Source organism: Calidris pugnax, unplaced genomic scaffold, assembly GCF_001431845.1.
Source record: "Calidris pugnax isolate Ruff unplaced genomic scaffold, ASM143184v1 scaffold273, whole genome shotgun sequence".
NCBI classification, from domain to species: domain Eukaryota; kingdom Metazoa; phylum Chordata; class Aves; order Charadriiformes; family Scolopacidae; genus Calidris; species Calidris pugnax.
Window position 1 is genome coordinate 14,301,795 of NW_015094508.1, and position 24,185 is coordinate 14,325,979.

General features: G+C 37.2%; 1 protein-coding gene across 1 annotated transcript in view; it reads right to left on the minus strand.

Moving 5' to 3' along the window:
* The window catches only part of NNT (nicotinamide nucleotide transhydrogenase), a 44,704-nt gene that overhangs the window by 17,642 nt on the left and 2,877 nt on the right, over positions 1-24,185 (minus strand). The window contains exons 2-16 of the mRNA XM_014964901.1: positions 19,741-19,970; positions 18,409-18,626; positions 16,987-17,074; positions 16,201-16,289; positions 14,390-14,577; positions 13,506-13,639; positions 11,451-11,642; positions 10,126-10,279; positions 9,054-9,215; positions 8,141-8,251; positions 7,201-7,346; positions 6,022-6,217; positions 5,168-5,401; positions 3,086-3,246; positions 2,172-2,351 (exon numbers count right to left, since the gene is read on the minus strand). Of these exons, the coding sequence (XP_014820387.1) occupies positions 2,172-2,351; positions 3,086-3,246; positions 5,168-5,401; positions 6,022-6,217; positions 7,201-7,346; positions 8,141-8,251; positions 9,054-9,215; positions 10,126-10,279; positions 11,451-11,642; positions 13,506-13,639; positions 14,390-14,577; positions 16,201-16,289; positions 16,987-17,074; positions 18,409-18,626; positions 19,741-19,970 (2,483 nt within the window). The remainder of the gene's footprint in view (positions 1-2,171; positions 2,352-3,085; positions 3,247-5,167; positions 5,402-6,021; positions 6,218-7,200; positions 7,347-8,140; positions 8,252-9,053; positions 9,216-10,125; positions 10,280-11,450; positions 11,643-13,505; positions 13,640-14,389; positions 14,578-16,200; positions 16,290-16,986; positions 17,075-18,408; positions 18,627-19,740; positions 19,971-24,185) is intronic.

Below are 24,185 nucleotides of genomic sequence, written 5' to 3' on the forward strand. Positions count from 1 at the left end.
AGTCTTTGTCCTTAGCTCACCCTACTAACAGGCACAAAAGAGGGATGGGTGGAAAACCAAGCAGACAGGAGTGCAAAAACTAAGTGGTTATCCGAATATATGCTGGCCAACGTTATCAACTCAAGCTTATGAGATTATTGGGATAGGGTCTGGATGACTAAACTACAGTGTTATCACAAAAAGTAATTGGAAATGTTGTAAAAAGAAGGTTTCAACCACTAAGACGTTTCCACAAACACCCCATCTGTACTAGATAAGCTTCAATAAATGTACTGCTTTGGATGGAAGTCTTACTAGAGGAGAGTAGGGGGAGGAGGGGAAAAACTGCTACTTCAGGTTGCAACAGCCTAAAGCAGAGTTTATTGAAACTCTTGAGCGTTTTTGCTCCTGAAATGCAGCTTCAAGACAATGATACTGAATCCCCTGATTATAACAATGCTTTTAAAAGTAAGGATTTCCATTAAAGGAAGCAAAGCAGAAAAGAAAAATGCTGGGCTAGAAACAAGTTATTCTGCTTATTGTGCAGAAATTATACAAAATAATATTAATTTTACTGGCTGATCATCTTTAATTGTCTAAGCTTACGTAAAGCAGAACAAGATTTCCAGAATACTACCTCAAAAAACTCAATTTCCTGAAACTTGACAAATACATAGAGGAAAGCCACTCTGTCACTGCATAATTATTCTGCTGAGTATTTCACCACGGTTCCTACTTACCTGAAGTCCTCCAGCCAACAGATGCAAATACCACAGAATCACAGAACAGTTAGAGTTGGAAGAGACCTTAAAGGTGATCTAGTTTCAACCCCTCTGCCATGGGCAGGGACACCTTCCACTAGACCAGGTTGCTCAAAGCCCCATCCAACTCAAAACTCAAAGTGCTGGGAGGAGTTAGCAATAAAATAAATGTAAGAAGGTGGAGACAGCAAAAGAAAAATGAAGGTATAGAGTGCCTATGCTTACTGGTAAATACATACTAAATAGATCATATTTTCACCATGACATAGAAGAATTTGATCTTTAAATAACATACTTTTCATCCCTGTGTTGCTCGTAAGCACCATCTTTTTATTGATATGGACTAAATTGCTACCTGTATACAAATATATAAACATATATTTATATATAAAAAGACACCCCATGAGCCACATAACCTGATTTCCTTTTGTTAAGGGGATATAAAATGTTCAAGAAAGAACAAGACTCTTTAAAATTCACACCTGGGATTATCCATTTGAACTCACCTCCTTGAAGCTACACAAAAATACTTTTTTTAAGCTTTTCTGAAATTGTTTCTCAAAAGAGATGAAAATTAACAATATTGAACATTCCTAACACAGTACCAAGACTATTTATCTGCAGAGACAAAGTAAAAGACGACAGCCAGGGCTGACTGTAAGAAGGCATCAGGACAGGAGAACAGCAACACCGATGACACAAGACCACAGGAGCAGAAGTGAAATAATTACACAAGAATCAGGAGGTTGATAAAAAAAAAAAACGTTCACAGTGCAATAGTTAAGTCATTACCCCTCCATCTTTGAAAACTAAGAGGAGAGAGACAAGGGAAAACAACAGACTCTGTACAAACATTCCAGAGAAAAGGAGACCATTACTAATAATGGAATATGATTTCCACACAGAGTGAGAGCTAAAGTTTGCTTTGACACACACACTAGTACCAGCAACCCAGTAACGCAAGCCTGCTGCCACCCTGTGGTACTTCAAACTAGCTGCTCTGAAGGAAGTACACTTTCCTATAGTCCAAAAACCAAACATTAAATTACTAGAGAATCAAACGTAACATTATTTTTTTAAACGAACTCACTACTTAAAGTACCTCCTGCTGATAAAATTTTAAATTTAGCTTAAATTTAACAACACTGCAGAGTGACATGACAAAAACAAAGCAAAACAACAAACAGTTGAGGACAAGTAACAATACTGATTTGAGCCCAGATTCAAACCTTCAATGCTCAAGTCAAAATGAAGGTTCTCCTCAGTTTTGAAGTACATACCTCTCCAAACCAAAGTTTTGGAGAGGTATATATTTTCTAGTCTTTAAACACCTAGCAGTTTGGTCTTCTGATTTCTTATCTTCCCAGCAAACATGCTGAATAAGGTTTTTCATTACTTGGAAAACAAGTACAATTTCTGCTGACTTCTTACCACACACATGATGTAAGAGAGGATGGCCCCAGAGGAGCCAATGAGTGCACCAACAATGGTCAGCAAGTTGTTGTTCAGTAGGAAGCCCTCAGCACACAAAGCCCATCCAGAATAACTGTTCAGGACAGTAATAACTACAGGCATGTCAGCACCTCCAATAGCTGCTGTTAAAGTGACACCCTGGAAAAGGAAAGAAAGTACTTCAGTATAAGCTACAACTAATGAGAACAAGCAGAGAAGACAGTCTGCCTGCAGCACTTAAACAAAAAAAATCTTTATTTAATAACCATTAAACTATTTTCAATGTAGGAGACATCACGTTATGGCTTGAGAATTGGACTTAACAAATCTGCCTTCTGAGAGAGGACAGGAAGACATGCCACTGTCCTCATCCTGTGCTCAGTCACATAATTTTATACCCTACCAGCTCCATGGAACTGCTCATACCATTAAAGGATTCATCCTGAGGAGTCATTTCAAGACTCAAGTTTACAGAACTGTTAACATTCAGGGTAAATTTTGCAACAGCTGGTGTGAGTAAGTGGGGGAAGTTACACGTGGGGATAATCTTATTAAGTTATCATGATAACCTGTAGACCCAGTGCTCCTTTAACTATTTTAAGGATAAACTTTCCAAGAAGTCTTTTAAAATACCAGTTTGTCATATAAAAGGCTCCATTAAGTCATAGCTGCAGAAACTAATTTTGTACATATATGTCTTTTCTCTGGAACAATGCTGGTTTACAGCTAGGTTTAGGAAAGTCAGTCGCTACTTGCTACTGTAAGGTAGCATACAGGCACTATGAAGATCATGACTCAGGGTGCTAAAATACAATCACTAAGAGGAAACTTGCAAAGCTGAAGAACAAACTTCTTGTCTAATTGTGTTCACCTCCTACATTTCCCCAACTTACCATTATGGCTGAGAGAGCTGACACAGAGCCTAAGCAGGTAATGCCCGTAGTGTAGCTAGGATCAATCATGTAGGGAACCATTCCCCCAATGCTGGCAGCCAGCAAACCTGCATTCAATGCGTGTCGACCAGGCAACAGCAGCGGTGCAGAATTCAGGATACCTGCAATCAAATGCATATTCAGAGATTGATACATACATACATACATACATGAAAGCCTGTCTCTTGCCCCAGAGAAGACTGAATACTCAGCAAAATAAAAATTTAAAAAAGAAGGGAGAGGCAGAAGATAAAATAAGTTAGTGGAAGCTGAGACCTTGTGCTGACTCAGCATAGCAAGACATTCACACTTGCTCTAGACTCTCAAATACTCCTGTTTAAACTCATCTTCTACTGCCTAATCTCACTGAAGGGCTTCAGAATAATCACAAAAATCTCTTCTCCTCTTGAAAAGTCTTTTCTTTAAAAAAAAAAAAAAAACCAAAAACACAACAAACTTTTATTCCTGCCCCAAGTCTTTGCATGTTTTATATGGAGCTCTGTTTTAGGAAGCTTGTAGCTGGAACTTCTTTGTACAGATATTATGTCGGTCTCTCAAAAGCTGTGCGCTTAGAAAGAAAAAAAAAAAAAGACTATGCAGATAAACCCCAAATATAAAACACACCTGCTTTCAAATGCTTGAATTTCACCAGTACCCTCAGTCACACAGACTTCCCACTGCTTGCCACACTGGCAGAGACTTGAGGGGAAAGAGGGTTTGGTATTTGTGTGATTCAGTTTAAAAAGACAACTACGTATTTATTTTCACTGTAGGCTTTTTTTTCCCCCAAACACCACAAAGAGCAAAAAGAATACAAGTTTATCTGTTACTTTCGGTGTAGGTAGTTACTTGCTGAGCGTCTAATTTAAATTTAGCTAAATTCAAGGGAAACAATGAACTGGTACTCTCAGGACGAGGAGTCAAATTGTGTGGCCTACTACCTCTACTTCAATAGTATAGAGAAGCTTACTACTGGGATGAGATGAAAATGCAAGAAAAGGGGAGAAAAAAACAACAGGAGAGTGGGCCAAACCAGACAGTTAAGTTCACTAGGGACATGCACACAAATCACTGAAGGAGCTGAGAGGGTAAGATGGAGAAGAGAAAAAAAAAATAACCAAGAAGAAATAAATGAGTAACTGCTTAGCAGAAATACATCAGAAATACATACTACTGACAAATCCTTCAAAAGATTATTAGAGTAGACAGCTTTCCATCCATGCCATGCTTCCTCCTTCAATTGCTGGTCTCATAAACACTGAAGAAAGCAAACAGATGTTTCCCAAAGGAACTATTGCAAAGCTAATAACAGGATTAGTAATAGGAAGCTCTTAGCCAGAGCTTCTTAGTATAGGTATTATCTCAGTCTCTCAAAAGCTGTGTGCTTACAAAACCAAAAATAAATGCAATAAAGAAACCTTCAGGTGCATGACAATCAGGAATTAGCAAGTATTTAATTTAAAATGCATATTTACTAAAACATTAAGAGGTATGGAGTATGGAGTTTCTACGGGAGGTAAACAGAGAGTGAATTGAATGATCTAAAGCACAGCAGTCTCAACTGATACTGCAAGTTCCCTACCTAAAGGAAGCCTGCAATGCTACAAATAAAATCCCATAAATATTAGTGTGCTCGCTGAGTCCAGCAACTCCAGGTTTCAATTAAAATGTCTGCTCAGGAAAACAAAGTTGTGATCAAAAAAGTTCAATAAAATCCATTAGAGAAACAGTGTCAGGTAGTGTCTTAAAAACCATAAAGCAACACTTACTTCCAGACAAGATGAATTGAGGAAAGCTTAAATGACTTGGTAATTAATAGAAGTGGTATGTCCAAGCACTGAAGACAAACCTTTCATAAATAAGCTGTACACAAATTAAACAGAATTAAAAAGTACGCTCATAAGAATTAAACATATGAATTTTTACCTGATGCAAAATACAAGGTTTCTTTCCAATTACACCAACCTAAAGCCTGAGCTAAACCCTGGGGGTAAAAAAAACCAAACCTTTAACACATATTTAATTCTGAATGGAAGGTCTCACCTTGCAGTTTTCCATAAGCAACAAGAGAGCCACTGAAAGTCACACCACCAATGTACGTGCCAAGGTAAGCCACAATCTTGGTGAGGTTTGCAGCTGGATCAGTAGCGAAGTGAGGATATTCAATCATGTATTCTGCTACACAGGTGAGCACAGCAGCCAAACCAACCAAACTATGAAAAGCAGCCACAAGTTGAGGCAGATCTGTAATCTGGATGCGTTTAGCAATCGTCAAACCTATTGAGAGTTGAAGATAGAAGGGAAGTCTTATAAAACACAACCAATCTGTGCAGCTAAAAATTAATGTATCATGGTTTGGTGTGCGATGAATACATGCACACACAACCCTCTTCCAACGGAAAAAATCTGTTCTACACTAGACATTGCTACGGTTATTAAGTGAACTGCATATATGTATTTTGTGCAATGAGGATATCACAGAAATCAGACAATAAAAGCATATCATGTTCTTAGAAATGTCACTACATATTGAGAAATTCAACATATTTTGTGAATAAAGCACAGTGTGGAAGAGGGAATTCGGCATCATTCAGTCAGGAACTGAAATATGAAGTTGGTCAAATTCATTCAGCTCTGCATATCCAGTTTTCCTAACAGAGATGATGTGCTCCTGCTTTTCCACCAGTCTCCCCATTCTTTACCACATCCTGATGCATTAATAGAAACTCTGGGACTTGCGTTTCTTTGTTCACGTATTTGCAAAATAACATACCCAAGCCTTAACTGTAAGTCAATCAATTCACCTGTGAGCTATACAATATTTTATATATATATACAGCTTGCACAAATGCATGTATACAGCATAAATTTGTTAGTTCATAGCATCATACACATACCTATGGTACTGCCAAGCGCCATTGCACCTGACATCTGCGCCAACAATTCAGGTGAGGGTTTAAGACCTCCAAGAGTTGCTGCTAAACCTCCTGCAACACCAATCATACCCAAAGCATTTCCAAGACGAGCTGTTCCTTGGGTGGACAAACCAGCCAGGGCACCAACACAGCATAAGCCTGAGCCCAGATACATCATCTTTAAAATAAGAAAAGCATCAATAGGCATACATGAAGTAGAGCCAAATTGCATAATAATTTAAAAAAATCTTTCTGATTATTACACAAAAGAGCTGATTTTTCCAGAATGTGTATACGACACAGTTCTTAAGTTAAAACTCTTGACTGTGAGAAACTCCTGTAGAGGATGTTATTTTGGCTAATTAAAATGTGATATCTATTAAAACTTTCCCTGACTTTATGACCTTGGTTTATTTGCACCGTGAATACTAAATTTGAGTCAAGCCAATTTTTCTCATCAGTTCAGAAGCAAGTTTTTCTTTAATACAAACCCAAAGCTAAACTGTCCCATTCATTATAGGAACACTTTGAGAATTTGCTTATGGCATATCTGAATTGAAAAAGTATAAACAAACTTGAGTGAATGAATGAACTGAGCTTTACATGTCTACGTAACTGAAAAAACTCAAACATATTGCAAGCCTTAGGCATAAAGGTATGTTTGAATTCACTTTTTCCAAACACAGAAGGCAATACACATTGATTCTTCTTACTATTAAAACAAATGCAATCAAAAACGTTTACCATGAGAGGTACTATAGGTACAGTCCCTGCACATCCTTCTGTGCTAAAATCTCATCCCATCCAGACATCATACTTACTTCAACTGTCACACCAAGTTGTATTCTCAGAAAAATTTAAACAAAGACTGATTTCTGCAGTCGCTCTAGTATTTAAACTGTTATTTAGGCAAACTGTTAGAACTGGTTTTAGACACCAAAAAAATAAAACCCAACCCCAAAGCTTTTAAAATTTGCAGGTTCAGCATTTGGAGTATGTTTGCAACCTTCACGTTAACCAACTTCAGACTGACTTTGTGGGAATATGTAGCTGATTACAAGACCATGGGTAACTTGCTCTTTACTCCTCAACACAGTAAGCAGTGAAAAAGCATACCTCGCTGTGAACAGTGGGCTAAGAGCCACCAAATTATCTTCTTACCTGTTCAATATTATAGCCACCATTGAGAGCAGCTGCATAGCCTCCTACAAAGACACCACCAGGAAGTAGGTACAAGTAGTTGTACTCAGGAGGATCTGTGGGACGTTTGAACATATCCAGCATCCTCTGTGTAACTAGAAATCCACCTGGGCAAAGAAAAGGAACAATTTTACCAAAAAAAAAATAAATCTGAAACTAAGCATATGCCAAGCTATACGAGAATTATCTTCTATTAAATCATACTACCACAAAATGTTAGCAACTGACACCACTAAAGCCTCTTAAAAGCTAGTAATCTGCAAAAACACCAGGAAAAAAAGGTGTAATCAGGGTGAGATCCTGTTGTCTTTTTTAACCCTTGGAGGCAATTCATAAAAAGAGGAGCTGGAAAGCCTGGAGGACTTGATCTGACTCCATACTCTATGCTAACTGCAGGATACAGTTTAGTTTATGACTGTGTCCCTTTCCCTATCTAGTGTAGCAAAAGCAGTATTTTGAAGTCATATTGCTCAATTTCTTATCTTTTTTCATTTGTGAAGGTGGGATTTCTGAAGCTCAAGCAAGCAGAATTTTGTTCTATGCCACTAGTATATTTTTCAAGCAGGAAAAGGAATACAGAGACAAATGCAGTATCATCTTGGGATATACAAGAAAAAATATTTTATATAATCATAAACCAAAGGACACTATAAAAGAAAAGTTAAATGCTTCCCTAAGAAGAAGTTACACCACAGGGTATGTAACCCAAATACAATAAATACTATGAAAACTGAGGGAGAGGGGGGAGGCAGGGAGGAGGAGGGTGTTCTTTATCAATGATCTCTCAGATCCTATTTCCAGAACAATATTTCTGGAATCTATAGAATTAAAGACCTAGCAGAAAAAAAAGAAAGAATTACACAACTGCTTTAAAGTTACCCTCAGAAGAAAACATTCATACCTGCAATATTGACTGAAGAGATAAAGGTCGAAAGCACTGCCAGAGTTTGAGAAGTGTTTTCAGGGATATAGTTTCCTCCCATCAATACCAGCCCACCAACTGCAGTTAGCCCTGTTTAAAAGGGAAAAAAGTGATACTGAACCTTAAAAGCTTCTATATCTATAGAAAGTTTCCTTACAGATGTCAAACGGCTACCAGCCAACACAAATTCTGACCCCCTACTTTATAAATTACTATTTAAACAAAGACTACCATCATATTTTTCAGCAATATAAACATGTTTCAAAAGAAAAAAAAAGTATATGAACATACTTTTGAAATACTGTGCCTCAAGCACAGAGTCAGCCTCTGAGTACTCGTTTGATAAAAGAAACTTTACTTTTAACAGTCAAAGTAGATTGGCCTTGTGACCTGTTACATACATAGGAAATATTACATGTTTACGGAGTTATGAATCTTATGGATGTTTTCTTAGGAATTTTTTCCTTTTTTCCCTCTCTCAAAACACATAGTTTGAGAAGAGAAAAAAAAGAATGCAAAAAATTTGAAAGACAAGTTATTTTCAGAGCAACACACTGGAGAGGTGGGAGGAAAGATGTGTTCTGTGAAAGAAAAAACTGAAGAGCTCCAAGTAAAACAAACTTTAAAACAAACAGGCTAAGAGTGAAAAATTACTTAGAAAAATTAGAAATACCCAGCACTACATTTGCCCTTCTTTTAAGAAAATATACTCTCAGAAAGAGTATGTTTCAGATGTCCTTGCTCTTTATGGAAACAAACTCAGACATGCAAAGTAGTACTAGGCTTTTTGGCATTTTAAAAGGTGGATCAGCAGACTTCTGTCTAAAGTTTGAGTAAAAGGAGCTGTGCCTTCTTCAAATAGGACATAAGTAGTTGTGTGACAGCTACTTACCTGAGATAGCATTAGTCACTGACATGAGTGGAGAGTGAAGAGCAGGAGTCACACCCCATACTGTATGGTACCCCACTATTCCAGCTAGGCCAAACGTTGTCACCATTTGTGTGAAAGCCGTATTAGGAGCTACAATGCCCAGTCCTAACATGCTGGATAAGCCTAGAATAAAAGCACAGCAAAACTTTTATATAACTTTTCAATGGTTTCTTACATTTAAACTGCATACAACAGAAGTCCAGTATTGAGCTAAAAGCAAATCGGAGTTTTGTGCATGGACTTGTTTCAAGATCAGCTGGATCATCTCTGTCAACTACAAGGCTCTTTCGCGCTAATGTTTCTTTTACAATGAAAAATAAAAGCATAAATATAATACACACATCTTTGTTATGCATGCATACAAAGCAGCAGAGATAGGTTTCTACACCAACACTGAACCCTGCCACTATCCTGTCCTATAGCAGTAACGTAGAAGAGTCACAATCACATTGAGACACTACTTGAAAGACTCAAAGCACGCGTATGAAGAACAGAGGTTAAAATTAAGCATACGCAATTCACTAATTACCTCATGCAGAAGTTCTGATGCACACAGAATATCAAATGACATGAAAAGCCAATATTTATTTGTTAAGACAAATTTCCTATTCTCAGTGCTTCAGTAGATTGTGGGCATTTAAGTCTCACACAATGCATTAAAGTTTGAAGAAAGCAATGACATTGAATTGATTCTACTGCAAAATATGGGCACAGTCCCTAGCAGGAGTCCAAAATTACCTACAAATTTTATTAAAATATCAGTAAAATATTTTACACAAACATGCACATACATGCACACAGCGTAAGTCAGCACTGTTTGAAATAGTGATACTTTTGGTTAAATTTCTAAAATTTTATTTTACCTCTCAGCAGCAATTATTACACTACACTGATTTCGCACTAGATACACCAGCCAACCAACTGCTCTCCCAACTAGTTATTAAATTAAAAGAGTGAGATGAGGAGTCACTTAAAAGTATTAGCCAAATGAGGAGCACTCTACACTGATTCTCCAGCTCTGGAAGTTGCCTACCTGCTGTGTATACAGATGCACTAGTCATAGTTTTTCTAAAAGGTGTAATAGTAGCTGCTTTTTCCGCTTCCAGCTCTGCTACAGTCTTCTGCTTCACAGGGGCTCCTTGAGGAATGTTATTTGGTGGAGGTGCTGGGAAAATCACCTTGCCATCCTGACAAGAAATATTTACAGTTATCCCTAACATGGCAGATGCTTTGTAGTTAGAGGAGCCTACTCTTCTTAATCCTGCAACTCAGGTGAGTCTTAACATCCTACAGCCGTGCCAAAGGAACACCTTCCTTTTCTGCATCAGCAGAAGTTTGCAAGGCTGGATGATCAGTAGAGCCTCACCAAATTAACCATACTGGTTGTCGTGGTTTTGACACTTTTTTCAAACAAGATTTAGTATCAGTATCCAAGAGTATCCAGTATTCCACCTGGTGGAAACACAGCACTAGGCTTGAAAGCAGGAACCAAAACAAAGAAGTAAAGTTCCTTAAATGAAAAACATTTATGCAAACTAAAACACGGTCTTGAAAACAGCAAAATCCACTACAGATCTGAACTGCAATCAGAGCCTGCCCAGACCTCAGCTAGGCAACAAGCATGATTTCTCATATTTCTTGCTCCTCTTCAGGCCTCTGGCGGCACTACTGGAGGAGCTGCCAGACCTGAGCTGTACACAGCACTGCAGCGGTCTGGGAGAGCTAAAGTCAATGCAAGCCTCCTCCATAGTAGATGTCATAAGCATTAGAAAATGTTATCAACATTATGGAGCAAAACATAAAAGGATTTAACACCTCTTATCTAAATTGCAAGTTTTTATTTCCTAATAGTTGCAGCAGGAGAGCCCATACTGGCCCATGTCCTAAGTTTATTCTATTGTTTCCTAATAGGGCTTAAAGTATTCTACATATTTTATTTCCACCCATTTTTTTTGAAGTTACTCTTATAGGAACAGAAACTTGTATTTATTTAAAAAAAAAAAAAAAAAATGAAGAATGATTTTCTGGTCCTGTAGTAATTTAAAACATGTTTGAAACATAACTATGCTTTTATCACATGAATACAACATGCGAATTTCATCTTTTTCCTATTTTTCAATCATAGACGTTAGGAATTTGTTCAACCATGACAAGAAGACAAAAGCAAAGAGGTTTCCCTTCACAAAAAGGGACAGAGGACTATTCAGCTGAATACAGACATGATTGCCCACACTGTCCATCAAGCCGCATCTAAAGTCTATTGGCATGCAATAGATTGGAATGCATTTTGAAGAGACAACACTGATAAATGTAGAAGTATGTACTCACAAATTAACAAGATAATATTTGCTGACTTACCTTCATTACTACAGTTCCTCTAATAACATGATCCAGAGTCCCATAATCAAATTCATCTTTTGGATCAAAGTAGAAGTTCTCTTTGTCAGGACTAATAGCCTTTAGGAGTTTGATAATATTATTGGAATACAGAGTACTGGCCTGAGTAGCCATTCTGCTAGGCAGGTCTGTGTAACCAATGTGTGTAACACCCTGAAAAAAAAATTCAAGTAAAATATTAAGGACTAGTTCAACCTCTGAAGAAGTAGCAGCTCTTCCAATATATGATTCTGGAAAAACATATCCAAACTGTTTCAGTTATTTCTGTTTTTAATCCTTAGCTAAAACTGTTACCTCCAGCTCTAATATTATTAAGTCGGGGGAGGATTACTCACAACAGTTACAGAATTCAACATGACCAAACCCAACACCTTAAAGGCCATTAGCAATAAGCCTACACAGAGAGGAAGATGTACTGGTGCAAGACCTTGTCCTCTCCAAATTCTACCATTCTCTTGTAACATAGCTTCCTAAAGTAACTAGGGAACAGATCACCCTGCCCAATGCTTGGCATCTTCTCAGTCCTCCTGGAGGGCACACACTGGATGCAACTTTCTCTGACAAAGGAATGAAAGGAGCTTCCTCAGAGCTTAGCTAGCTGTGCAAGTAATATACCCAGGTTCATGTTTATGTAAAGATGTATAAGATAATATATTTATATAAAGATAAGATTTATATATAAGATAATATATTATATAAAGATAATATATTCACAATGTTTAAAAAACAAATGTAAGTATACCTTGCAATCCGACTCTTGATCTTCTGAAAGAAGGTATGGGAACCTGAGGCTGGCATACAGTATTCATGTTGAAGCAGGCTTGTGTTAAAAGACTGCTCCTGCAACTTACAGGTAAGATCCAAGCACGCTTCCAGGAACTCTATGGCTTATTAACGCAACGCTCCAGCACGGTGCTAATAGTTCTGCACTGCTGCTATTTTCAACAGCTCAGTGCCAGTACACTATACCCAGGGCTAATACTCCTCTGACTAAAAGTGCTCCATATAAATTCTTTATGCAAGCATCTGCTTATTTCTGTTCTACATACTCTCAATTTCAGTTTTTAAGGGACGACATCAAAAGAAAACCACAAAACCAAATACAATGCATGACTCATGATATATACACATGCAGCCCTGCTTATATTAATGACAACCATGGCAGCAACATGTCCTACGGGCTTTGCTGGAGCAGCATAACAGCAGCATTATGTCCTTACATTACCAAGTAACAACCTTGGAAGTCTGCTACTTTAAATCTTATCACTCAGATTTCTACAACTGCTAGCAGATTTTTCACAAGTACCAAAAATAAAACCCAAAAAGTGGAAGACAAAAAAAAAAAAAAAAAAAAAAGAGCTCTCAATTGGGTCAGTGAATAATGGAGCAAAACCAAAGTAGTTGGTTCAGTCCAGAGCAAAATTGCTCAGTTTAATGAAGCAATTCATGCTACTTCTAGTTCGGGTTACAAGTGGTTTGGATACTATAGGGCAAACACACTCATGTTGGCAAAGCTACAGACAAACAAAGACAGCACCCTCCTGAAGCTGAAATTATATTGAGCTAAGCCAGAGACTTTGCTCTGAAGTGAAAACTGACATAGTCTGACCCTGTTTAGCTTACCTGTGACAGGGACTGTTAACCTCCAGCAGCGGGAGGTAATGAGCAACTAAAAGAAGTTACCGTTACTGCTGTCTCTTGAGGAAGACCAAGAAACATCAACCAAGACAAGACATCAAACCGCACTCTCAACTCAACAGAGACAAATCACTGGACTTGGAAGTCTAAGCCAGTAACTCTTCCATACTTGAGAACCAAATATCACCACACAAAGGTATTTGTTGCTTTGAAAATCTTCAAATTGTTATACATAGAGATGACTAGTGACCAAATACAAATGTAAAGGATTACTTAAGCCCAAAGAGCAAAATCAGCTACTTATTTTCAGCATAGAGTTTACAAAACACGATGTAAAATCACGCAAACTGAGAAATATCTGCAGACTAAAATGCTCACCTTATGAACATACACTTCTCCAGGCTTTGTAGTCTCAATGTTTCCACCTGCTTCTGCAGCTAAATCCACAACAACTGATCCTTCCTTCATTGATTCAATCATATCTTTCTTAAACAAGATGGGAGCTTTTTTGCCTGACAAGACAAGGCATAGTAAGTTAAACACAAAATAGAGCTTCAGAGCTCAGAAGATGGGTTCTCCCCTCTTCTCTCAAGCTTAGATTTTAAGTAAAATTTTCAAGCAACTGGTACCTAGCATGAAATGTCACAGAAGATTTGTTTATACAGACAGAGAAATGAGATGGTAGAACATCTTGCTCCCAAGCATATAAAAAAAGTATGCATGGGCAGTCTACCAAGCACGCTGGAAAATCCAATTTTGTCCTCAGTAAACAGCTCACATCCAATCTTACAATTCAAGTCACAACAACAACAAAAGCCAAAAAACATCATATCCTAAGTTCTTAAAGGACAGTATTGTGCAATAGAGAGCACTAAAACCTAAGGTGTACCTTGCAGTGTTTCAGTTATAAAAACACCGGACTGTTTCCACTGAACTTGTTTCAGTGCACAAGCTGGATAGCAGAAGTAGCAGTCATGCAATAAATATGCAAGAACATTATATATTCTTAATTTATTACTCTCTACTCCTTGTTTAAGGAGAACACATACTGATATTTGGTCAAAGACTGATAGTTTGTGAAAATAAAAATTGTAAAAAAAGGCATACACTTTAAAACGAGGCATTTATCAGAAAAAGGAAAAGTTACATGCTCACACAGACATAATTGATTAACACCTCTGTTTTCACTGCAGGCACAGCTCCAAAACATGCCAACTTCCACAAGATAAAACAAAAATTAGCATCTTGCACATAAAATATACCTGGAATAAGCGCTGTAGTGATGATAATATCAACATCTTGGCACTGTTTGGCAAAGAGTCTCATTTCAGCCTCAATAAATTCTTTGGACATTTCTTTAGCATAACCACCTTGTCCCTCTCCGGATTCCTTTACGTCTACTTCCAAAGGCTCAGCACCAAGAGACTTGAACTGTTCCAGAGCTGCAGCTCTAGGAAAAGAAAATTGGTGGGAGGGAACAACCACCACTTTAAAAACCCATCATGATTTTTCTGGTCTTTGTAGTAGCAGTAGTCTTCAAACAAGAGATCCAAAACTTATTCTAGGATTAAGGAGTCCATAACTAAAGTCCTCAACTTCATTTAGTGAAAAATGCAGTTCCATCACTAATTTTACATCCCTAATGAAGATACTTGGATAAAGAACGAAGGAGTCTACTGTTTCCTGAATAGTCAACAGACTTGCTCTAATAAAAGTCTCCAAGCTGGAAGCTTAACTGTTGACTAACTCTACTCACCCATTTCTCTTGTCATGACTAGGTCAATTTACAGCCCAAACTTAGATGCCTAAAATCGGTGATAAATACCCAACTCGTGGCCCTGTCTTTAATCTGTGAAACGGAAAATACCAGTAAGTCTTATTATCACAGGGAAAATTTTGGGGGCAAGGGGGTGGTGGGAGGGGTGGGAAGAAGGAGTGAGGAACTAGAGGTGATAGCTCTTTGTTTGGGTTTGATTTTTTACAGTTATCCTGTAAATCTGTGGTTTATTTTGCATCATATGATATCATAGTAAATAATGAGACTAAATTTCAGTGTTAGGTAAACATTCATGACATGCAGAGGATTTAACACAAACATTCTTGCACACCGAGATAGAAGTATATAGGATGCTGAAAGAAGGAAATTAAATCTGAATAGTTTTAGACAGATTTTGGTCATGCTTTTTAAAAAAAATAAACACTTTCCAGTTTTTTTTTTAAGGCATATGCAGATTTTCTAAGAAACCAGAGCAAAGCTTTTTTCATATTGCACATCATAAATCTGTAGATATGTTCATTTTTATTCTTTCATATTACATATAGCTAAGTAGCACTAGATGTCACCTCTGCACTAAACCAAACATGTATAAGTAATTTTAATGCAAATACAGTATCATAGAAATCCAATATAAGGCCATTTAACAGAAAAAAGAATTAATCAAGTTTGCAGTCACTGTAGATATAAGAAGACAGACGTGCTCTCTAATTTTCCCAGTCTAGTGCTCTAAAAAAATATCTACAGCGCAAAATAATCCTTTCAAACATGAAGAAGAAACCCAAGGAAAGCAGAATTTAAAGCAGCTTCAGCTGTAGTTTCTGTTCTTTCATGTCAAGTTTCATAAATAGAATAACTTGATCTCTTTCTCTCTTTCAGCAGATTGAAAAAAGTGTCTCTCTGGGATGCTGGCCTCTCTGGAATCCGGAAAGTAGCGGTGAATGAGAGCATGCAGCTATGAACCCTCACCAAAGCAAGCTACAAATGAGGGCAGTAAGATTATTTTCCCTGTGTCCCCAGAAAGAATAGGGACATGAAACTCTGGATAAAAGCCCTACCTTTCTCATTTTATAAAACAATGAGGTTTTTACTCATATAGATCTGGAGGATATAATGAGAAGGACTCTGGGTGGTTTGGTTGTTCTGAGGTATAAAAAAATGGAGGAATAATGATAGAAGAAAAATGGTAGGAAAGGAATTGTGATTCAGTGCAGTATGAGTACTTTCACTGTATTACAGCCACAAGGTACTTAATCTTAAAACAATTTCAGATTGTTACTATGATCTTCACACACCTACCTAGTATCAAATCCACGAACGACTGCACCCATCGATTTAGCTGCTCCTGCAGAAGCCAGGCCAGCAACTCCTCCTCCAATGATCAAGACCTAAAATAACAACATCATCAATGCTTGCAGCATAAACTAACACTACAGCTGCTTAGAAAAGCAGCAGCATTGTACTGCTTTCACAACTCCAGATACATCTCATCAACCAGTCATTTAAACAAGTTCTCTTAGGATACAGAACCCAAAGTGACTGGTAAAGCTGCCCCATAAATCTAATAGTTTAAAAGCTGTAACTCCTAACTTTACATATCAGAGAGCCAACTCATCTGTAACTAACAGTTTATGTAAGTACAGGTTTTCTTCTTCATTTATCTTTTTTTTTTTGTTGTTTCCCTAATTCTTCTTAATTTTTCTTCAACCCAATCTACCTGCAATTCAAATCAAGCAATCCTTTCCATCACAGCCTTCAATGGACCAGATATCCCAACATCTCTGACTTTTCTTAGTTGCTTCCTTGCCTTTCCCCATTTGACAAAAAATAATAAATCATCCTTGTTTAGTCTGATGTTTAGAACTACGCAAACTTAAATAAAGCTCAAATTATTCCACTACTTCCAAAAAGCAGCATACAGGGAGTGAATAAAAATTGGTATGGGAGTAACTACAGGGGTTTCTAAAGTCTCTAGAATTAGCCCCAAGGCAGGAAAAAAGCCTTTTAACACGGTTTCAGCCATGGTTAGCTGCAATCAGGAACTCACATATTCTTCTGCCACAATATCCATTTAACTGCACATACCTTTGCTGGAGGAACTTTACCAGCAGCTGTGATCTGACCCGTGAAAAATCGACCAAAGTGATTTGCTGCCAGTACCACAGCCTTGTAACTGTCAATTAAAGATGAACATATATCAGCATTTTCCCAGGCTCAGTACAATTCCATTCATAACAGCAATCAAAAGGATGAACATTTGACCATAGCAAGTTTAATATTTTACTATTAAACACATATCTCTTTGTTCATTTATTGCCTTTTTTAAAAACAAGGAATGTGTTTTCAGACAGGATTTTTGGACCAAATGTTCACAACTATTCAATTCTCAGATAAAATTTTACCTAGACAATAAATGCACAGCTTGCCAGAAGTGATCTTTGAAGCTACCTTCAAAGGCTGTAATCTGAGACTCATTAGGAAAGGAAACACGAACAAGCAATTGCAAAACTCAGACTAATTTTGCAGTAATCAGACAAGCAAGCACACATTCAAAAAAGATACTCCAACTCTCTGCAGACCTATATGCCTTATGGCACATAGTTTAAGCCTTGCTACCTCTTTTGCCCCATTTGCTTTGTAGCCATGCAAGAATGTGTGGCTGGACACCAAGTTAACATCAGTAGAGCTACCTGAAAATGCAGATTAATGTGTAGCTATGCCTTTTCTTAACAACTGAGCACATTTTCTTGCATTTTTACTAACAGTGATGTAGTTCTACAGTCCCATGCCACTCTCTTTACTATATCTAGCAGGGACATATGGAGGTCTGTATGCTGTAAAATTAGTCCTAATTTGAAATACAGCTTGTAGATTTGAATATATTATACATGTCTATATTTTAATAAAATCACAGAGAATGAAAACACAGAGAAGTAGCCAAACATGTATACTGTTACTGTCCAAGTCAAAAAAAACCTCTAAAAGTGATGAAGAATCTAATAACAGAAGTCAGCTTGATGACAGCAACATTTTAATTCACTACAATGTCTACAGTAGCAGTCACAAAGCATGAAAATGGCTGAGAGTATTTGGTCTTATGTTTATATCTGCCACCGGAACGACATTCAACTGAGAGCTATTTGGGTTCGCTCCCAACAACATCAGACCCCAATGAGAGACAATCTGTGTTCAAGATGCCCTAAGGATATCTTTGAACCTGCTCTGAGCTAGTTCAGATCAAAAAGGCAATGGACAAAGTCATCCAGGAATTAGAAGAACTGTCTTCAATTTTATTTATTTTTTTAAAGGCCTTGCTCTGATCTGCTGCAATGCTGACCCTAAGAAATGTAAGTTGTTCGGTACCTCCAACAGTGACATCCTGCTGGAAAAAGCTGTATGAAAACAGAGATGCAGAATTGTTTTAGATATACCTAATATCAAAGCACATAGCTATAGTTACTCAAGCTGGGGGATTAAAAAAAAAAAAAAAGGCAGTTAGATTCATACCCAGCAATGTTGGCCATGGAGCTAAGTGCATCATATCCCTGAGCAATGGTGACCCGTGGAACCTGATCCATTGCCAAGACTGTAGTGTTTTTTTCTGCAAGTTTTTTCAGGAGGTCTGGATTTTGTGCTGGGTAGATAAAACTAACCAGGGTAGCCGCCGGCTTAAAAAGATCTGCTTCATGTACACCTAGAGCCGAGTTATAAATAGGAGCCCTCACCTGAAGGAAGAGAGAATTTTCCAAATTAATCAAAGGAAATAAATCAGAACACACTCAACTGCCTTTCTCCCGGCTTGCAGTCTGCCCATTCCCACCCAAAAAGTACACAAGGAAGTATATCAAAGACTGTTTACACAACTGACCTGAGTAACTGCACTTCTTAACTGCAGTCTACATATTAGAATTAGCTATAGGTGGATTGGTGACAGGGCAGTAATAGTTAGCACACACCTTCAGGAATATCCCATGGTTTCTAACCAGCAGTTACTGGCTTTTATGACAGACAGTTGCCCCAAAACCTGCCATTTTAAGCAAAATTATTACTGAACAGGTATGCCAATTCAGCTCTACAGGGTAAGAATCACTGACTGCAATGCACCATTACATACATGGAATTTTAAGCATGAAGTTCAGAAGATACTCATCTTGATCTGTATTCACCTCTTCGGTTTCTCACTTTTCGTCAAAAAGAAATCTACTTATAAGGGTTGTTCACAAACTAGCTCACAGAAATTCTACGTTCAATCCTGACAGAGTAACTTCAAACAGGGCAGTTAAAGGACACCTTAAAATCAAGTTTAAGGTCTTTTTCCCTCAGGACTCTGCACAACCTAACACCTCTCAAGCAACTTCTCAAGCAGTCTTCCCAGATCAGCTACAACTCATTTAGTTACAAATACTTTTGAAACACACTGTGTCTGTGGAATTGTTTGGATGTCTGGTTGAAAAAAGTTAGAAACTTGCATCTTCAAAATTCTAAACAACACTCTCTAAAGAGTAACTTGAGTTGTACGTTTCTAGTTTTGGAGAGAAAGTTGAATTAGAGCAGGGATCACATCTGATTAGAGTCCAGAACTAGTCTACTTCATTCTAGAAAAGACAACTCATCCAAAGCAATTAAAAACTTTTTTCAATGCTGCTAGTTTATTACTGTAGATGCACACCTAACTATACAAAAAAAAGAAAACACCCAGACTAAAATTGAATAAGAACTGAGAACGGAAAATATTAAAGTAGCTTACTTACTGAACTTTCAGCAGACTGTTAGAAAAAAAATGACCTATATGTTTCTCCAAAAATAATGTAATAAGAAATACATTAATAAAGCAATTACTTTGACAATCAAATCAGAAGCCAGGACTTCTTTGGTCCCCTGGATCTTTGCTCCAGCTTCTCTGTAATGGTCATCAGAAAATTTGGAAGCTTCTCCAGCACCAGATTCCACCACAACATTGAAGCCTTGTTTAACCAAGGCTTGAACTCCAGCCGGTGATAGAGCCACTCTCTTCTCATTCTCAAATATCTCCTTGGGGACACCTACAGTCAGCTGTTTATAAGGGATTCCTGTAAGAGTGGCAGATAAGACAGCATTAGTTGCACTAAAAGTTAATGAATTGATATTCATGGCACTTTTCAGTGTTCTACAGACACATGCAGACATGTCACACTCAGCAATTCTCCCTCCTAAGGGAAGAGGAAGCAGAATAATACTTTGTAGCAATGCAGTTTACATTTCCTTAAATGACACCATCTTGCTAGAGATCCCTGTTCTTTCAGGAATCAGCAGATCAGCACAATCAGCCACACAAGCAGTAACAAGTGTTTGATGCAGTTCATACCCATCCCAATTTACACAATTCTGATTGTGTAATTGGCATTCTGATTTATACAATACACAGTGTTCTGTTTATAACAAATTCTACCTGGGGTAAGAAGAATTTAAATTCCTCTCTAGTCACTTCAACCTTATTGTGAAGAAAAAAACAAATTATCTTGAACAGCTGAACTGCTTTTTAACTAAACATGGTTTTAATGTCTATCAAACTCCATTTGTCTCATATCATAATTACTGAATGTAATTTACATACCACAAAGTACACTGAAAGGCACAACTACATCAATACGGTACTCCAAAAGTTGCTACAGAACTGAAAAATTGAATTCAGGAGTAGCTGAAGAGTAACAAAGAATCTGTCTACTAGTTTGTTCAATTATATTTCTCTTCAATGCTATCTCCTTGTCTAAACTTGTTCAAAGCTTTACTAAAGAACACCAGTAAACTGCTGAAGCTGCAATTTATCAGTTTTAGCTTAAGGTTTCAAGTTACAAGCATCTAACTGCTCACGTACAATTTGTGGGCTTCCTGTCTGATATCTGAGAGTTAAGCTTCTCTGATGCAATCAAGTGTTTAAATACATTATTTATAAATACACAGACTCAAGCAGAATAATCATGTATCAAACAACCACATTGCTTCAATTACAGTATACAGCATGCAGCCCAGCACACAGGCCCGCTTCTGCGCTGGCTTCCACTGATGTCTATCCAGAAATTAAGCCTGGATTGTGACATGTGTACACAAGACACTTACACCACATATATTAATGAAATATAACTTGAGCAGTCTAAGCAGTCACTCATATTAAAGATCAAGCATCAAAAAACACAACCCAAACCAACTCCCCTGCCCCTCCAAAAAACCCACTCCAATCCAAAAAAAACCCCACAAAAACATCAAACCAAAAAAACCCAAACACAAAAGGCGAGGAGGGGGTGTGAAAGGCTTCTTTTAAATTACAAATTTGCTTGTATTTTAGCCACCAATACTATGTATTGTGCTACAAAAATTGTACTACTAGTGATGTGTTGCACATTTAGGAAGGCCTCCTTTTCACTTTTTTTTCCTCTTTGTTTTTTAAGACAGAAACAAGCAAAACAAAGCCAAAAACACAACACATTATAAGAGCTTTGAACAACTGAATCTAAAACTATCTATGAAATAAAACTGGGACTACAAGGTGCTTAAAGTTGAACATCTGAAGATGTTTTAGATTAACCACTTTCAAGATAATATCAACTTATAATGTTGCTAACATAGTTGCTAAGAACTGTTACTTAAATATCTGCCTGTACTTGCCAGTTTTCTAATCCATTTAAAAAAAAAAAAAAATCAAACACATCCACCCATCCAACAAGAAAACAGAATGAAAGATCACCAAAGTGTATTACTTATAATTATTTTCACTTTTTTTCTTTACTTTTACCCTTCTCTTTGGAATTAAATTAATAAAATAGTAACAAATAATTTGAAGACACAAGTGTTTTGATATTTCATACATCGGAAAACATAAAAAATTCTTTCGATTACAATACAAAAATTAAAATTCAGGAAATATACTTTAAAGGAACATAAACTTACAATGGGAGCGAGAATGTACATCTAAAACAACAGATCCACAAAGGTAACAGTGCTTTGCATAGATTTGCTTCATCAGCATACATCACATCTAAACATTACTGTGCAACTCAGGGCATCCCTATCACAGCAGCACTAACCACTTGGAAGCTGTTGCTGTCAGTCATACAAACTACCATTGTCATTTGAAGAGAACCTTCTCCTATCTCTTCTAATTACTACATTAATAAAGTCCTGCTTCTGATTTTCACTAAATCAACTCAGTGGAAATGAGCTCTCTTCTCTTTAAGAAGCATAAATGAAACCTAGAAGATTTACATTTCTTAAAATAACAGAGACCAATCATAATTTCAGAAAGGAAGTAGCTGTAGGATAGAAGGCAAAGTGCTTTTCAAGAAGCACTGAGAAAATAAGAACGGGAGTGCTACCTTCTGTTTGTCCTTTTTGAAGTTTTTGCAGTACACAAGTAAAAAGGAAGGAATGAATAAATTACAGCACACAGGGAATAGAAGGATGACTGCAAATTTAAAGGCACACAAACACTTAACTAAAGCTTCTATGCTATATAGTTCTCAAGGAAAAAAAAAAAAAAAAAAAAAATCACTCTTTTCTTAGCTCCTAAGGCTCAAATAACAATTGATGCTTCCGATTTCTTTTTGTTTACTTGCTTTTGTGTGGGGTACCGGAGCAGAAGAGCAAATGGCTAGGAGGGATGTGACAGGAATATGCACTCACTACATGGCAAAAGTATGTCCTTATTTCTTTCTCCCACTTTGTTACATCTTACATGCAATATAAAAACAGGTAAAACGTTTTCAGATAGAAAGTATTTGCACCTTATTTGGTAAGCAGAATGATCAGAGACCAATACTGAGGATTGTGCCCCCCTCCAATGCTTGGGGAGATCAAATCCAAGATAACATTCAACAAGTCTCATTTGCCTCTTGCCTTCTTTTCTCCTTTGTCCCACTACCAAATGTCTAGCAACCAGTGAATACAGAAGCAAATGAAGACAGAAGCGAACAGACAGTTTGCCAGCCTTTAGCTACAGCGGGTACAGGACATTTCCCAAGCAGACTACCCTGCTGTCAGCTATCACATAGTTCAGTGCCAAAACAGAGCAGACTTCTGCAACTGCAAAGCAAAAACCTATGTTAAAACTTCAGGACAGGGTATCATAAATACTATGTTTGAAGGAAGCTGTACTGTGAACATGGATCTGGTTTGTTGAACTCAGAATTTCATCTAAGTTACTAGTTTTGAAAAGCTGAAAGCTAGAATTATAGACTTAGGATCTTGATTTATGCTTTATTTTGAGAAAGCACATCTGCTTATACTTCCCATGGGTTTAAAGCTGCGACAGTGTGAAGCTTCGAAGTTGCCTTTCTAAGCCTCCACGTCAGTTAATCTTTTTAAGAACTGCCCTGAGTATGTTTTAGTAACTAACTTACGGCTTTATGACATCAAGACCATTTTCCAAAAACAGACCGACAAACACATACCTTGAGTCACCTTTTTTGAGTCACATGAAGATGTTCAATGTATTGTTCATTGAGTAGGAGATACATAGTACTTCTTTTGATACAAAAAATCAACACCAAAAGGATTCTGCCACTATCAAAAGTAGAATCATTAAATTTCACAGACCTTGGAATCTTAGGATGGAACGTATTTAAATGAGAATTTAGAAAAACTTAGTAAGAAGCCACTCTTTCTCAACCTCTTAACAATCTCAACTGTGTAATAAGGACATATTCAAAGCAGCCTGAAACTTTAAATTAACAAAGTCTACATCTTCAAGCTTCAGAAATCAAACAATTAAATATAACTACAAAAGTAATTTTCTCCATTTACTTCCATCTACAAACTGAGTATTTAAAGATCCTAAATTAAAACTCAAAAAAACTCAGAACATTATATGTAGAGAAATAGAGAAAAATACAGGTTTTTATCTCCTTAACTTGATTTCAGGAAGTAGTCTGTAGCAAAACAGTATCAACAAATATTAGAGACTGACTTAGAGGAAAGTGAAAGGAGAAGTTTTAACTATTCGCCACATGTTCTGGGATGGGAAAACAGGATACGTGACCTGCCTAATTTCTAAGTTACTCTAATATCAGCTTTAAACAAACCATCTCACCTGTTCTGAAGATGAGGACATATTCCGAAGAACAGCAATATGATGTTGGCAAAAAGAAAAGACAAAAAAAAAAAAAAAAAAGGAAAAAAAAATAAAACAAATTTCTTCCTATGAGTTATCCAGGGACACTGAGACTTGATGGCAAATCCAAAGTATTCCTAGAAAACTGGGTTGTATGTCACCATTCATAAAAATTATACCTTGCCTCAATGAAATAAACAGA